At 50.9% G+C, this 16,537-nt stretch overlaps 3 protein-coding genes across 3 annotated transcripts; all 3 read right to left on the bottom strand.

Annotated features, from left to right (window-relative positions):
- Nucleotides 1–959: 959 nt before the first annotated feature.
- On the bottom strand, nt 960–2,383 carry PpBr36_04331 (uncharacterized protein; the record flags this gene model as incomplete). The annotated part of the gene is made up of 2 exons (XM_029891493.1): nt 960–2,203; nt 2,332–2,383. 2 exons carry the CDS (start codon nt 2,381–2,383, stop codon nt 960–962), a joined length of 1,296 nt encoding a protein of 431 aa, XP_029750143.1.
- A 7,076-nt stretch (nt 2,384–9,459) lies between these two features.
- Nucleotides 9,460–12,286, bottom strand: PpBr36_04330 (uncharacterized protein; the record flags this gene model as incomplete). Its single annotated transcript, XM_029891492.1, has 2 exons — nt 9,460–10,864; nt 10,935–12,286. The coding sequence occupies 2 exons, from the start codon at nt 12,284–12,286 to the stop codon at nt 9,460–9,462; spliced, it is 2,757 nt and encodes a 918-aa protein (XP_029750142.1).
- Nucleotides 12,287–13,357: 1,071 nt separating this feature from the next.
- Nucleotides 13,358–15,302, bottom strand: PpBr36_04329 (uncharacterized protein; the record flags this gene model as incomplete). Its single annotated transcript, XM_029891491.1, has 4 exons — nt 13,358–14,518; nt 14,585–14,629; nt 14,705–14,995; nt 15,252–15,302. 4 exons carry the CDS (start codon nt 15,300–15,302, stop codon nt 13,358–13,360), a joined length of 1,548 nt encoding a protein of 515 aa, XP_029749692.1.
- Between the last annotated feature and the right edge of the window lie 1,235 nt (nt 15,303–16,537).

The raw sequence follows: 16,537 nt of genomic DNA, 5'->3' as shown, positions 1-16,537 counted from the left end.
ATGTCATCTCTATCTGGAAACTATTCTTCGTCTCATGTGTGCCATACCTCAGGTGAGTATGAGCACGATCAACTTGATAGCGCAAATCACATGGCCAGATTATGCAGAGAAACGACTGTTAATCAAATGAACGCTGGATATCTTTTTAAGTTAACCTTGATTTTTTATTAGCCCTTGGGGCGGTCAACTGTTTTTTCTCCTTAGTGGAGGGGGGTATCTGGTTTAAGTCCCTCGAAGGCTCAAAGGCCTTAATAGTACAAAAGCAGAAAACACGACAAACATGGTCCATGACCTGCTTAAGAAAAACCAAGTCAAACAAAAGGATGATCAGGAAAAAATAGCCCTTCCCGTGCATCATTTTCAGGATAGTCTTCCTGATCCCTTGAAAATGCAAATTATCGTATATGCGTGCGCCCAAAACTCCTTGCGTAACTCTCATAATCTCGAGTCAAAATACTCGATGCCGTGCATGCCTGTGTATATCCCTTGCATTTTCCTTCCACATTTCCTCCGTGATTAAAAAAGAAATTGGGACGGGTGCCCAACTGTCAGCCCTGCTAGCTGACGAAATGACCGCTGTTACTGTGAATGGTCCGAAACTGGACGACCACATTCAGCCGGCTTCAGGCCGAAACCGCCCGGGCTTGATTGGATTCATATTGACAGACTAGAACATGGCATATTAAGCTTCCAAACTCTCATAACTGTCGGACTCGAAAATTGCGTATGGTTTCGGGCGGTTGTTCGGTTGAAACCACCTTCTTGAGCCTTGAATCTAGAAAAAGCAGAAGAAACGAGACTTTTGATGTCGTAGATGTACATTGTGCTGACTTCAGCCCGAAGCCTCGGGGCTCTCAAAAGAAAAAGAAAAATCCCGAATAGTAATCGGGTGATTTTGTTGATATCGTGGGGTCGAGTGGCCTGGACTACCGATATTGGGCTAGACGGTGCTCCGCCTCTCAAGACTGAGACTGTGCTGATATCGTATTGAACGACTCGAAATTGAAGTACTGGTCCATGTCCATTTCTTCAAGGTTGTAGTTCACATCCTCGCCGATCCCATCGGTGACACCAAACGTTCCATCACCTGGAAACATATGGTTAACGCCAATCGGGCTTGAAAAGGCGTCGCTACAGCCATGAACCTCCGCACTCGTGGTGTCAAGGTAGCTGTGATGTGTCTTCTGGTCCGGATCAGTCCGGAGCCACTCCGGAAGCTGGTCCATATCCAGATCTCCATGGCTTGCTGTCAAAGGTGACTGTGATTCGTCGACTGAAGACTGGTGATACGTCATGCTATAATCTACCCAAGGACCTGAAAGCATCTGCTCTACGTTGGCAGGGAGCTGGGAAGTGAAGACCGAATTGCCATTGACGATAGGTGCTGTTGGGACCATGGGGCGAAGGCTATCCGTAGTCATGTAAGTGTTCGCGACGTTCATTTCGGGTGTTTGCAGATGGGCTTGGGGAGACTCTGCTCCAGAGGCTGTTGTCAAAGCGGGTGTGGAAACAGTCTCATTTGAGTTGTGGCGCTGACAGCTCATCATCCTCATCCTTTCAATGTCCGCAGAGTTGTCCATTCCATCAGCAGTGACAGTGTGACGGCGCACGTAAGACGCCTGTGGACTGCAAGACGCCTCACTCAGGGATGTAGTCCGCGTCACTGGTGACTGAAACTGGGAGTGAGCATCCGAAGTGGGTGACTGGGAGAAGTCACGGCTCGGCAAATCCTGCTGGGCGTATGAGAGGTGTCGAGTATGTTGAGGCATCATCTGTTGCTGGGGCTGAACACCTTGGTGGTATTGAGCCTGTTGCTGTTGCATCTGCTGCTGCTGTTGCATCATTCGCGCCCGAGAATGCATGCTGCTGAAGCCAGGGAAATGCTGTTCGAACTGTTGGCCAATCTCCAGTTCTCTTGCCATCTGTGCCATGCCCATGTGCTTCGCGACGTATGCATCCATCCTGGCATTGAAGTGTGCTGAGCTGGTGTGAAGGGAGCCCAAGCTTGCTCGGATGCTCATAGGAAGGTCATCCTCCTCCTCCTCATACATCTCCTCCTTTGAGACGATCTCCTCTGTAATCTTGAACCCCTTTCCTGTACGTTTCTTGTGTATCTCAGAAGCAAGGCGTGCGGAAGCAACGCGAGCTTCAAGGCTTCGGTCTGATCGTCTGGAGGCAGCGATATACGCCCGCTCTTGGTTCTCTTCATGGGATCGCTCGGTCTAAAATAGCTGTTAGCTGACTTTAATCTCAAAGATGCCAAGGCCCCAATACAATGATGGCTGCGGGGAGAGCTTGGTCGGAAATCGAGGCTTTGTTTAAAGTCAAAACTTGCCTTCATGGGCTTCTTGGAGCCCGAAGTCTCGGGATATCTCCTAGGCATCTTGAACGTGCGAAAGAAATGTGTAACGACAATTGCGACCCAGCAGGTTGATCAAAGATCGCCAATCGATGCTAGAAAGCCGGGCCTTCTGCTCCCAGCTGATGTTGTGTTCGAATGTCAAAAGGTCTGCAAAGCAATATCCTGCAAGCTGTGGCCACAGCCGTCTGGTGGATTGGCAAATGTGCAAACAACGAATATGGATGGACAACCAAAGCGTGGGAGAAAACGGCGTTTGAAGTTGAACAAAGTGGTAACGCGTCCTAAAAGTAGCTGGCTACTGTTCTAGGAACAAAGGTAGGTATCCAGAGGTTCTTAGTAACCCTCCCCTTTCCAAGCAGCTATTTGATGCGCGATTGTGTGGCGTTCCAAGGAGGTAAAGGGCCAGGAGTAACTTTGGTAGTACGCGGCAAGTCTCAACCGTAAACACAAGGCCGGTCGGCGGGATAAGCTGTCGAATATGGAGCCGGTAATTCTCAGAGCGTAGATGGTAGTTGAGCAACCGTTCAGGTACACACAGCTACCAAGTGGACGGGATCAACGAGGGTCGATATTCGAGGGATCCAGGAGATAATTATCGAGATTTTTGTTGAAGCGGTAAGGGTTGTTTATGACGAAAAGGTCATGTCAAGTACTGACCCAAGCACAAAGCAGACATGCTGAAGGGATGGGGAACGGGATCATTATAAACAAGTTGGGATGGCTCGGCAGACCCTTGTCCCTCAGGAGCAAAGTGCCCGAGCAAAGGGCAGGTGCAGGCAGTCAAGTTACAGAGAGGTGTGTGTTGGCTTTTGGTGCCCGATTGGTCCACCCCCCGGGGCGGAACACGGGATGATCAGAGAAAACCGGAGGACTCCTCACAGCACTTATTTCCAAGTTTGACAAGCCAAAGCAAATAAGTAGAAAAAGATTATTAATTAGAACAAGGCAGCTAACAGATCTCACTTGGCAGGCAAAATAACACCTACGAACGGAGAAACAAAAATGGCCACGGTAGAAAAAAAATCGAGAGGAATGCTTCGGCAAAGTGGGTGGAATCAAAAGGTAAACCCCCCCGTGGCGTGTGTTGTCGATCCATCTCGATCGAGCTGTTTAGCTGTTATGACGGAAGTGCTGGTCAATGTACCTACATCCCTGTCTGGTTCGGACTATGAGCTGGGAGCTTTCCCCTCTGTGTTTGTGCCTGGCGCGTCTGCGGGGCTCATTCCCTGTTCGGAAGTTCTACCTCGCCTTTTTTAGCGCAGTAGGTTCTAGTAGTACCTCACTGTGAATGGTTGATAAGTGGGGACAAAGGAGCAACGGGAATAAGGCTCAACTTTCCTCACATGCGGCTGGACCCACTTTTGAAGTGCCAAAGCCAAGTTTGTGCTATCTGTCACTGCTAAGAAAAATGTTTTTAGTCTAGGTGATCTCACGTTGACGACGCTTTGACAAAAAAAAAAACCCCCAGAAATGGCACAGAGACGGTGTGGTTCATCGTATCGTATCGTATCGATCATTCTTACGCATGCCCCCTAGGGGGATTTTTCAATTCCTGTTCCTCCTGACAGAATTTCACCATTTGGCGCCCGCAAGACACTATTAAGCAACCGGCCCAAATCAAATCTTGATTCTTTGTATGGACCGGCTCTTTAACATGGCCCCCCTTATTTTGATGCTGCCTGAGTTTATTTTTCGGGGTGCATGATGGTCAAAAGGAGGGGAAGGGAAGAATAATCGTGAGACTGTCGGAGACAGAGAGTTGGTTGGCCTGGAGCCGACGGTCCTTGCTTAAACAACAGACTCACGCGTTGGATACTTTTCATGGTCCAATCTTACTCCGCGTGGGGTGAGTTTTGCTTCACTTAGGGTTTGCACCAACCATAAAATCCCCTCCACCGTTTTTGGGGTCGAGCGATGGTTATCCTTTGCCCCCTGAGTGCAGCAAAAGCCTAATGGGTTGATTAACATTGTCTCACGGTGCTCTGATCTTGATGGTTACTTTGTACGTAGGTACGGGCAGTCGGTGGTTAAGTAGCGATAGTAACAAACAATCAGTTCAAGTCAACCTGTGGCTGGTTGCAAAGCCCGGCGTTACATCGGTAAGTAAACGGTCTTAATTTCATTGAAAAGCGAACAGAGTTGGGCTGTGAGACAACTTCTGTCCCTAATGAGTTAAATTCCCTGGATAGGCATGGTCTGCTGTATGCCTAGATAGTTGTCAAAAAAAACCTCATGCAAGGTGCTCGCAGCTTTAAAAACGTTGGCAAAAAGGTTGTGGATAAGACGAGGTGCGCGGCATATGGAAACTTCGCTTCGGCGGGATTACTTCGCTCTTAGCACCACAAGCAAGTCTCCCCGGCCAGGTCTAGACTGGCTCTCTTGGCTAGTTCGGTGCCATCCGGTGTGGAAAGCAAATCGGATCCGAACAGGTTGCCTGCCCGCCCAGTTGTGATGGGTTTCCCGTTTACCGGTGTGGCTTGAATTGAGGGGCATCTCCAATCAGCGATGCATTAGCTTCACCGCGGAGCCACCTGCCTTGCTACCATTTTTCTTTCTCATGTACTCCATGCCTGCTACAGGCTGACAAGCTGCATAGGCTGTGCACCCACAGAAGGTGGTCTCGTGGGCCTCGACAAGCCACAAGGGAAGAGCGTACGGGTAGAAAGCACTTTATTGCTTGGGTAAAACATGGTACAAAGGCATCTCTCTCAACCAAACGCAGGTCGGTCGTCGGCAAGGTTGCCTTGGTTTTTTTTTTTTTTTTTTTTTTTTTTTTTTTTGGTTCAGCCCTCGTGTAGGTTGAAAAATATGTGGACATCGCTTGCTGTATAGTACTGTGCATATCTAGGTAGTATTAGGTGTAACTTACCCAAGCACTCAGCTGCGCGCAGCAAACCTCGAGTCGGCAGGCAAATGACTGCAAAAGCACCTCTCAAACGATCAACCTAATGGAGCCCCAGTCGGGTAAACAATGCGATCTGGGGCAATATTGCGGTACATTAAACGTCACAATGGCATCACAGTTGCCGCGAACGCCACAATTCCCTCGTGGTAAAATTTTGTCAAGTCCCGCACGTTTAAATGTGGTGATTATCTGTGACTGTTTAAACGGCGATATGGGTGCGCTTGGCAGCTGGGCGAGGGGAGATCTCATTCACAGGCCAGAAACACAGTATGGCCCGGAGCAGACTGTCCGGGAAGAGCTTTGCTGCTGGGCAGATCGATTGAAAACCACCATGCCAAAGGTGAGTTGCACCCATTGGAGCCCCACCCAGCCGCATCCCGAATTGCCAAGCAGGCTTGACAGGCAAGCCTGTGATCTTGACAGCCAATCATCAGAGCCCTGGCTGAGGTCACCAGCCACAGGGCCTCGCGCTAGGATTTGCTCCCGGCTTCATTACAACGTCATGCCGTGGGGGAGTGGGCCACTTTTATTTGGTGCTATTTCTGGAGAAAGAATTCGTTGAGAAGGAGGAAAAAGCACTCAGAAACGGCTCGACTTCTCAACGCTATAATAGCAATCGCGATCGATCAAGGGAGGCAAGAGACGGGTCTTTGATCACTATAGTGGTTATTATCTTTTCTACTACGGGGTCCGTCCAATGGCAACAGACCAAGCCAGGCCCAGGAAGACGGACTACCCACCCTAAGGATCCAGCGCAAGGCATGCATGCTGATAGACGCATGGCACGGCGAAAGCGGGGTCGAAAAGTCCCTATAATCCCATGTTATCAACTATGGTGTAAGGATGAGAAAATCACAAAACACCATACCCTGACCTATCCGCAAATAAAATAAATTAAAAATTTCGTCATACCCCCGCTGGGCGCATCTCTAAACAAACGTAATTTTGAAAAAAAAAGGGGAGCCAAGGGAGCGAATAGCAATGAATATAGCCAAGCCAAACTTAAGCCTTCCAACCGCAAGTTTCAACCCCCACAGTGAAACCAGACCGCATGAGCAACAGTGCTGATGGGCGCGAAACGAGTGCATGGCCGCGTTTTGACGGCGCAGTATTTTCGGTCCCAGCACGGCGGGATACTCAGATCGATGATCGATCACAGCAAATGCGATAAGGGAAGAGGCAGTGCTTCTCCAAGTCTACTGTACTTAGCCCCATTCTCTGAGCGGGTTATTTTGAAAGTTGGGCGCCTTGTCATGTTTGATGTCGGATCAGGACGGCCTCCTAAGTAAGAAATAAGGTATAGACACAAAGAACGGACAATGTATCTCAGTTTCCTCAGGTTGTCATCTGAACAAGAACCAAAGTAAATAAAAAAGAAAAACAAATAAAATAAAATAAGATAATCACAAAAATTTATGTCAGTGGACTCGATTGAATCTAGATGCGACCCCCGCTTCCAGACAACCACCAAGACAACTGCGTCAAAACATTAAGGAATACTACCTTGTCGATGCTGGGTATTTGATAGGTGAGGGATAGCATATATTTATTCGCCCCTCTATCGTGCTGGGAGTCTGATTCACATTCAGGGTTAATAAGCAGCGAGATGAGCTGAGGGATAACAATTCCCCCGACCAAACATGGCAATTGAGTAACAGTGAATGCAACCGAACGCGCGGTATTGTAGATCTCTCTTCATCGGAACTCAAAAAACAACGATCGCAAATCACACGGCAGATTATCAGCACGTCTGCTTTAGTATATTTTTTTTTTTTTTTTTTTTTTTTGCCGTCTATGGTAAATTTCTTCGCCCCCTTTGATACTCAATCAAGGATCCTCCCCATGGCCACATGCTCCGGGGTTTTATTAGCCCAATTCCCCCGTCAGGCACCTGTGGCAGTGCGTCTCTCGCCACCGTTCGGGAAATAGTTTATAAAACGTGCCGGCGAATGAACGCGTGTTTTTATCGAAAACTGATCTCGATCTCACTAGCAAGAGAGGAGCATCGAGGAAACAAGTTTCTCATTCGGACATCACCGTTCACAATTTACACCCAAGTTCGCTATTCGCTCGTCTCCTTTTTTTTTCTCCCGTTTGCAGCGGTTTCGTTTTGCTAGACTTGACTTGGTACAATGGCGGCAAAAATATGAGCCATCATCGCGATTTGATTCAAAGGAGCAGGGAAAAAAGAACCACATGCATGCATGCCATCTGATGTTGCCTATTCCACTCCCCCCTTCATCACCCTTGCTTTTGAATTTCCACAGGGTACAAAGAAAGGGCCATCCCATTTCCCACCCAACCACACGACGCTATGCGTACTAACCACCAAAACACTGTAGCGTTGGTTTCAAAAAAACCAAAAACCCACCACCCCGACTGCCCTGTGCCCCAACTGAGCTGAGCTGTCAGAAAGAAAAAAAAAAAAAAAAAAAAAAAAACTGAACTGGGGGCCCGCTAGCGCACAGTAAGTCTCGATCCCCTTAGGAATCTTCGATTTGCGGATATAAATTTTTGCTGGGCCCGTTGGGAAGCGTTTGTCTCCTTTTTTTCTTGCCTGGCCCCTCTCGCTTTTATGTCTGCTTTCAGTCCGGGGAGACACAAGAGCCCGTCCCTATTGATCAGCATTCATTTGGACCGCGACACCGAGACACCGACCGAGATTGTTGGTTCAACTAGATCGGATTGAATGCCTTTTGTTTTCTCTCGATCATATTCTGCACACTCACACCGCTTCCCTTGACTTTAATTTGAGATCCCCGTCAACTTTGAATGGTTAGTGAGACGATCTTGTCGCATTTTATGGTGGTGGTTGTAGTGGTAGTAGTAGAGTCTAGTCTAGAACAAAATAAATACCATTCTTGGAAAACAACACGGGGAAATTGCTAAAATGGCCTTTACCGGTATGCCGGGTTCGACTACTTTATGGGCTGTTTGTTCGCCAAGTTTCTGCCAAGTTGAGCTTTCACCCAGAGGCTTTGAGGCTTGAGGCAAATTTATGAACGACCATACCAATTTGCTTTCCGTAGTCTGCAGCTAGGGTGACTGACCCTGTGCCTCATCCGTAGTAAGACTCCTTGATACACTTTTTTTTCTTGCCAACATTTTCTCACTCCCCCTCAACCATGTGTAAACATTTTGCTTACAGGTTTTCTTCGGTTGTTGCCGAACATACCACCCCGTCTTTGGGATGGGCAACGGTCCGATCCCTCCCACGTTGTATTACACTGTAAGTAGGGTGAGTTTGACGTGTTTGGTGCCTGACTTTCTATGGGATAACCGTCCATGGGTGGATTGATGTAGTTTACTGCTAAACCTGATCGGCATAGTGAGGATTTGCTGTACAATAGCACAGTAGCTATGAGCTTTCTCCGATTTTGATTTTCTCCTAGTGCTCTAGTCACAGTCCGGGGAAACTAGCTGCACCGCCCACCTCTAGCCAGGCGTCTAGCTCAAGAGAACCAAAAGGACCCAACACCTGCCAAGGCTGTAAGGCTGTGACGGCGCGAGGCGCCATGACATCACTGGGGACGACGGACGCCATGACGGACGTCGCGTTCACTAGGGGGGTTATTTTTTCATCCTTATTTGTTCCGAGCTAAAGTATTTTTGGGACAGATAAGGAAGGGGGATAAATGATTTTTAGGGCGTTTATGCGAAATTCATGCATCAAAGCGCGATCTGGATAACCTCGCAGCAGAACGATCGTGGAATCGCGGTTTTCACCAGACACGAAAGAAGCCAGCTCATGGCACGCGCGTGCAGGGACGTGGCAGCCACGGGCCGGATTGTTCTGTGTTTCGCCCAAAAAGGGGTTCTACCCGCTGGGGACGTTGGCCGTGAAGCGACAGAGAGAGAAAGGCGACCCGGTTTTACATCCCGATCTGCTTGCTTGGCCTGGGATTTTGGTGTCCTTCGATCGCCGATCTGCGATCACCGACTGCTGAGCCACGCATTCTTCATCGTTTTAATTTCTTTGCAAACATCTTATCCCTAGTGCACTCGCACTTGGAGAATCGGTTGAGTAATCAAATGTGGAAAACGTTTCAGGGACGGGAAGGGGAGTACCGCGAGGAACTGCAGCGTCTGTATTGCCGCGTCTAAGGGGCATCTTTGAACGAGTTGTGCCGGTTGCTCTTTAGACCTAAAAAGATTCTTTGTATTGATGATCAGGCAAGTTGGCTGCCAGAGATCAAGTATACCGGATCGTGAAGCTGGGCTCAAGCTCCACAACATGCCAATCCTCTTCTTTATTCCAGTCACCAAAAAGTCTCAAAGCAGCCACAGCGATCTTGTACTTGCCCTCGGGGACCGTGGCGCCGTCGGCCATCAGGCCCACAAACGCCCGCCACGTCGAGCCGCGAGGCATAAGCTCGTAGGGGGCGCCGTAAATCTCCGTCGGGAGGGTCTTGAGGCCGTGCCAGTTCTCAGTCTCAATGGCGCCGCCGTGCTGAAGCGGCAAGACGCGGAACTCCATCCTCCGGGTGCCTAGTAAGTGTGAGACGCGTGCCTGTGGGAACCCAATGCCGTTGTTTTCCGCGGGTGGTATGGAGGGCCGCGGAATGCGGAACACTGTGTCGTTGTTGATCGGGAACGGGAAGCGGTTGGTCGTGGTGGCGATGTACGACCTGGGAACGCCCAGATCGTTTAGGCCCTCAGCGATGATAGGAGCCTTGCGCAGTGCAGGTCCAGCCAAGCCCTGGTACTGCAGCACGAGGGCATCGCCATTGGTGCCGTTGAGGGTGATGAAGCCGCTGTAGAAGGGCTGACGGGACAGGTCGACGTTTGCTGTCGGCGGTGTGGCCTTGACGGTAATGGAGACTGAACGACCGGCGGGGACTCTGACGACTTTCCTGGAGAAGGAGAGCTCGGCCACGGCCGCGGCAGGGGCAAGTTCGACAGGGAAGGGCTGTGGGTAACCAGGGTCAAGGCTATCAAGGGCGTAGACGGTTGCGGCAGGGCGGTGGCCAAGCTCGTAGGTCGCTTCTCTCTTGCCTGTGTTTTTGAGCGAGAAGGTGACATCCTTGTAGTGTTCCGTGTCGTTGAAGGAGATGAAAGCGGTGCTGAGAAGACCTTTGGCCTCTGATGCATCAAAAACTTGGAGCAGACCGGGGCCGCCCTGGAGGACCGAGTGAAGACGGTTCTGCGGGTCTGCCTTCTGGCCGTCGTGGTGCACCAGCTGCTTCGAGGTGCTGGCAAGCAACGACCGGAGCGCCCCTGAATCTTTGACCTTCCTCTTTTGTGCGATGAGAGCCAGAGCTCCGGCAGCAAACGGGCACGCCATTGAAGTTCCAGATGCGACTGCGTAGCTCCCGAGGGCAAGGGGATAGGTAGAGACGATTTCGCCGCCTGGGGCAGCCACGTTGGGGGTTGCAAATAGCTCCCAGTCCGGGCCCCAAGAGCTCCAATAAGAGGTATAGCCTCCTGTGGCTGTGTTTGGAGTATGCTCTGCCAGGCCGGGAGAGTGGACCGGTTCTAAGGTGGTAACGGTGATGTTTGATCCGGACTGTAGTGCATTGAACCAGGCTTTGCCCTGAGTCTGGGTCGTCACACCGAATTTGGCTTTGGGACCTGATAGGTAAGATTCCTTGACAGGTCTATGTTTCATCATGTCAGCTCCAGTGCTTTGGGAGAAAATGAAAGGCATGAGTCACTTGATGCACTTACCGATCGGTGCGGGAGTAAATGAGGACGTTCTTGGCACCCTTTTCAGCCATATTGGCGATCTGGGCTTGTTGTCTGCAAGCACCAGTCTCAGCAACGAGATAAAGGACATCAGCGAAGAGCGTAACAGCTTCGGCAAGAGGTTGGCAGGCGTCCAATAGAGCCCCCGACGTGTTCGTCAGGAGTCGCAGAGGCAGACTGATGTTGCCCAATGCTGGGTCACCAGCGATCCATGGGAACTTAGTCGGCTCTCCATCATCGAGCTTATATGTGCCAGCTAGGAACAGGAAAGTAAACTCGGTGTTGTCGGTTGAGGCAACAGAAGTGACCCCGCGACCGGCTGAAGGACTGCTGGGTCGCCAGAGACCTTGCTCGCCCGAGTTTCCGGCGGCAACAACAACAGGGACTCCGGCATCAACAATGCGAGACACGGCAGAAGACCAGGCATCGTCGGCCCAGCCCCCCTCGATACCGGTGGACGAGCTGATTATGTCGGCCCCAGCCTCGTACGCCATGTTGAAAGCCGAGATGAGCATCTCATTGGTGCTGTAGCCGATGCAGTTGAGGGCTTTGAACGCGCCCAGCTCGGCGTCGGGGGCTACACCTACAAAGCCAAGCTCGCTAGGGTTGGCGCCCACAATGCCAGCCACATGAGTGCCGTGGCCGGCGCAGTCCATAGGATCGTCGTCGGGAAATTTGCCGGGCTGTGCCATGTCGTCGCCAACAATGTCATAACCGAACGAGACCTTGCAGCCTTTGCCAAAGCAGCCGCCCAGGAGCGGATGCTTGTAGTCGATGCCGCTGTCGATCAAGGCGATCTTGATTCCCTTGCCGGTGAAGCCCTCGGCATGCAGCTTGTCGACCTGGGTCTGCATGTGCAGGTTGTAAGTGTTGTTGTTGGCCTTGGACTGACGCTTCAGGATGGCTCCGGTTTGGAGCACATCGAAAGAGCCCCCAGATCCGGAACCTATCGAGCTGAACCTGTCATCTGGAAGCATGACCTTGCGGACAGGCCAGATCTTCTTGACCTTGGAATGACCAGAAATCCTCTCAACAGCTCGCTCGACCTCTTCTTTGGTGTTGCCTTTGATATCAAAAGAGGCACCATTGAAAAGCTTGTACTTGAGATCCTTGCGCTTCACCGTGTCGATCGCAATGCCCCGAAGATCGGCGAGGAGGGAATCGATGTTGTAGCCGTCGGCGAACTCCACAATATAGGCATTGGGGATATCCTCGACGAGAGGAGTCGGAGCAGGCACGCCGGCACCCTTGGCCTGGTCCTGGGCAGCAGCAGTGCTCAGGACCACTGAGAGCGTCAGGCTCACGAGGGACAGAAGAGGCGACCAGACAACCATGGTGACGGTTGTCTAGTTGGTGGTGTACTAGGGTCAGAAACGAGTGACTGACCGCGAGTCGCCATCCGACCAAAATTGTCTGCCGCCTTGATGCATACCGACGAGCGGGATGGCATCCATTTTATTCTCTTTGTTTTTTTTTTTTTTTTTTCTGCTCTCTTTCTTTTTCTTTTCCCCCTTTCAATTCATTCTCGTTGTCGTAGTCCCCCCTGGTCAATGTTTAAGGAGTGTGGGCCCTAAACCCGGTCGAGCGAGAGATTAGATCGGCAAGAAAACGCCACAAGGGTTCTTTGGGGAAAGCGACATGAAGGGCGGGAAGGCAGGAATCACACACAGTGTCGTGGGCGCCTCTTCCCAAAAAGGCAGGCAAGGCAGGACGGGACGTCGTGTTATTTAGTCCCATTAGCAAATGAAACCTCCCAAGGCAAAGATGGTAGGGGTCAGGACTTGATTCTTAAGCAATGCTTTCTGGTGCCAAGACGGAGGACAGGGCAAGGTGTGGCACCTTTGGTCTAAGAAGCACGTACTGCATGCTTTGCATTCTGCGTTGCTTGAAAATCTCGTATTGTTTCTTGGGATGGGGACAATGAGGATGCACTTACCCTCGTATTGTGTCAAAGACCTTGTAGCGGTCGAAATATTTGATAGCCGAGCGAATCTTCCACCAATGCAAAAACAGAAGGAATCCCCACTCGGGGTTGCGAATGGGTTGCCAGGCGCCGGGCAGCACGTTGTTGTCTTTCGAGATGTCAAAATTCGGAGTGTCTTCTGGTGTACGTATGGATTCCACATTGTCATGAATTGGTAGAGTATCACAAAATATTGATCAAATTTCTAGTTTTGGTATTTGAGCCTATCAAGTGAGCAGCTTCAGTTCATGTGCGGTGAGCTTTTCTTTTCTTTGCATTTGTTTGTTCCCTTTTCCGCCTGGGAAACCGGAACATGATCCATCTATAACTTTCGAGTCAACGCTAGCATCGCAAAAGAAACAGTTCGGTTGATCATCCCTCTTCATTCAATATATACCAACCATCTTTCCGACAAGGTCATGGCCAAGTGGTCCCTGGTTGCTTAGACCACCACCTGCTGGCCAACGGCCTCAATGCTCCTGACCAGCCCCTCTACTGTCCCCTTCAACGTCTGGCAGTTGACCACGACCCTAAAAAAACTGCCGTGCTCGCCGGGAGCGTAGTCAACCATGAATCCTCTGTTGATCAACAGCTTCGCCATCGCCCTCGTCCGTCGCGTGTTCTCAGCCGTGCCGACCGTGGCCGCGGAAACCCCTCCCGGCGTGTAGTAGAAGCACACCTGCAGGCACGGCGGCGGGTTGGCCGAAAGCAGCTCCAGGTCCGGGTGGCGCTCGACCAGTGTGGCCAGGTGCATCGCCACCTCGAACGCCCCGTCCACCTGGCGCTCTAGCCCCGCGGCGCCGTGATATATCCACGACAGCGCCAGCTTGAGGCTGTCGCCCCTGCGCCCGCACTGCAAGGTCAGGTCGGCGAGGTCCCAGAACTCTGCCGGCTTGTCCGGGTCTTCGCCGTCGCCGCAGCCGCCGTTGTGGAAGAGGTAGCCCGCAGGGAGCGTGTTTGCCCGGTGGAACACGCGCATGTCGGGCCCAAGGAGGAACGAGCAGGTGACGGGCACGTTGAGCATCTTGTGCGGGTTGACGGTGATGGAGTCGGCGAGATGCACGCCTGCGAGTTTGTCCAGCTTCTGCCGGGCTGAAAAGACTACGGACCCGCCCCAGCTGCCGTCGACGTGCATCCACAGGCCGAACTCCTTGCATGTGGCCGAGATCTCCTCGAAAGGGTCAAAGGACCCCAGGACTGTGGTTCCGGCGGTGGCATTGACGTACAGCGGGGTTTTGCCCTCGGACTTAGCCTTGATGATCTCCTCACGCAACGCCGAGGGTATCATGCGCCCTTGCTTGTCGACGGCGACGGCGGCGACATTTGACGACCCCATACCGCACGCCTGGGCTGCCTTCTCGACCGAATAGTGGCCGTGTGCGCTCGTGAACAGCACGAAGCGGTGCTTACAGTTGCCTTGAACCTTGCTGTCCGGGAAGAGTGTGTTCCGTGCAATGATGATCGAGGTCATGTTTGAGGCGCTCCCGCCAGAGATTGTGATGCCGCCAGCGTTGGGTCCGGTGAGCCCAAAGAGCGCGGCAAAGGTACGCGCCGTGGTTTTTTCGATGATGGTAAGCGCAGGTGAGACTTGGAATACGTGGAGCTAGTGAAGAGTAGGGTGAGTACGTACAGTTGCTCCAGCTAACAACTTGAGATGGGGGATACTCACATTGGTGTTGAGAACTGACAGGAGCAGTTCGGAGACCACACCCACCTGTCAAAATACTCACCAGTCAGTTTGATAGCAATCAATAGTCGCGGAAGCTCTTAGGCGGGCCCTCCAGCTTACGGCATTGGTGCTGGCATACAGCTTGTCAAGGAAGCCCTGATCCCAAGTGTTGACGCTGTACCTCAGGATCTGATGAATTATGTCGAGCAGACCTTCCCTTCCGTGTCCCTCCTTCTCCGGAAGTGAGAACGCAAGGTGTGATACGAGGTCGTCGGGATCAAGTGGCTCCACCAGCGAGTTTCGCGCAGAGCCCGCGGCAGCCAAGGCGGCTCCGCCATCGACCTTCAACACGGCGGCTTCATCGGCGGCTTTGATGAATGGTACTATCAGTGACTTGACAGCATCAATGAGCTATCGATTGTAAGTCATGCATGTTAGCCAGGTGAATGGTTTTTGTAGAAGCAACTCTTGATGTTTACGACCGGCGTTTGATATGAGAAAGCATAGATGGAGTAGCAGTCTTTGATAGATGGGCTGTTTCTTAGTGTGCTGCTACCCCTGAACCCATCTACAAATCCGAAGCTCAGACGGGCACGATCTGTATGCAATCTCTTGTCCGGCGTCTTTTGGCCATCCCATTTAGTCGGACTGATTGAGACATACTTACTGTAGCAACCTCCTCAGCCCTGTTAAGAACCGGAAGAATTTTTTGCGTCATGGTTACACAGTCCAAGTATTTATTCGTATGCGCAAAAGATGTAGCCTTGGCGATCAAATCAGTCTATCGGCGCTAGTTGGCACCCAATGCGAAAACCCCAAGAAAAACCAAAGGAGAAAAAAACTAAGAATAAAACGTGAAAGGCCAGAGAAAACAAGAACTGACGTGGAAAGAAACACGAAATGACACAGAAAAAAAACTCGCACTGTCATGGATTAGACCCAGAAAATATTTTTTTTCGTCGTGTTCCCCCAGATTCAAATGGATTACGTGCTGCAGCAGCGACAGATCCATTTCAATTGACATCATCCGATCGCTCCGGTCTAGGACTCGGCCTTCTAGGATTGCCTCCCCGGTGCCGGACCGGCGGCAATGACAATGATCGTCTGGCCGGCAGCCGCTGTCGCCGGCATGCCAATGATGGAGCCGTATATATCAGCCGATATACTTACTGGATATGGCCTGCCATTTCTAGTAAATATTTCATTATCGACCTGTGGATTTACTGTCAGTTCAAATATCGATAGTATTTTGGCGATGGTAACTACTTGAGTCACGCAATCCTGGACTACAGTAGTTCTAGACCCAAGTCTTAATTTCCGTTAGGCAACGCCCGTTTCGCATGCATGAAATGTGCGTCCAGTCGTTGATTTAGGGGGTTGCAGCAATGCAATGTTGTTCGGTCCAGGTTTCCGGCCGAATGTGAATGCTCCACAGTAACAAATGATATTACAAATTGCACCATGCGAGCCCACTGCCCACTGAATAGTATAGGGAGTACCCATGGGCGCGACAGCAGAGTGCACATAGGTGGAGGGAGGCATGTGCGTCGGTCGATGCGAGGCGTACTTCGTAAAATTTTGCAGGGGGTGCGTACCGCATCTAATCGAAAGACGTTAGAACAACGCTACACTAACCAATCGAAGCCATAAAGCACCATCCGCGTGCTGCAAATGCTAATCGGACATTTTCTTTAGCAAAGCCAATATAATTTTGCATTCTGACACATTGCCATATTTCGTCCCCTACAGTAATTTCTGGGGACTCAGGTCGACTACTGCTAGACTGATATTGTGATGTAGGAAAATACGCAGTCTTACCTACCGTACGCCATAATTAACAAACTGGGACGTCAGCAGCTTGGCTGATGAAATTGGAGCTACTTTATTACGTAGTATGTTTTGTAACATATCTCATTTCATTTTTGGTGTGGCTTTTGTTACTGCAATTTAAAA

This window comes from Pyricularia pennisetigena, chromosome 6 (assembly GCF_004337985.1).
Source record: "Pyricularia pennisetigena strain Br36 chromosome 6, whole genome shotgun sequence".
Taxonomy (NCBI): Eukaryota; Fungi; Ascomycota; class Sordariomycetes; order Magnaporthales; family Pyriculariaceae; genus Pyricularia; species Pyricularia pennisetigena.
The sequence above is the reverse complement of the archived record's forward strand: the minus strand, read 5'-3'. Positions and strand labels throughout refer to the sequence as shown.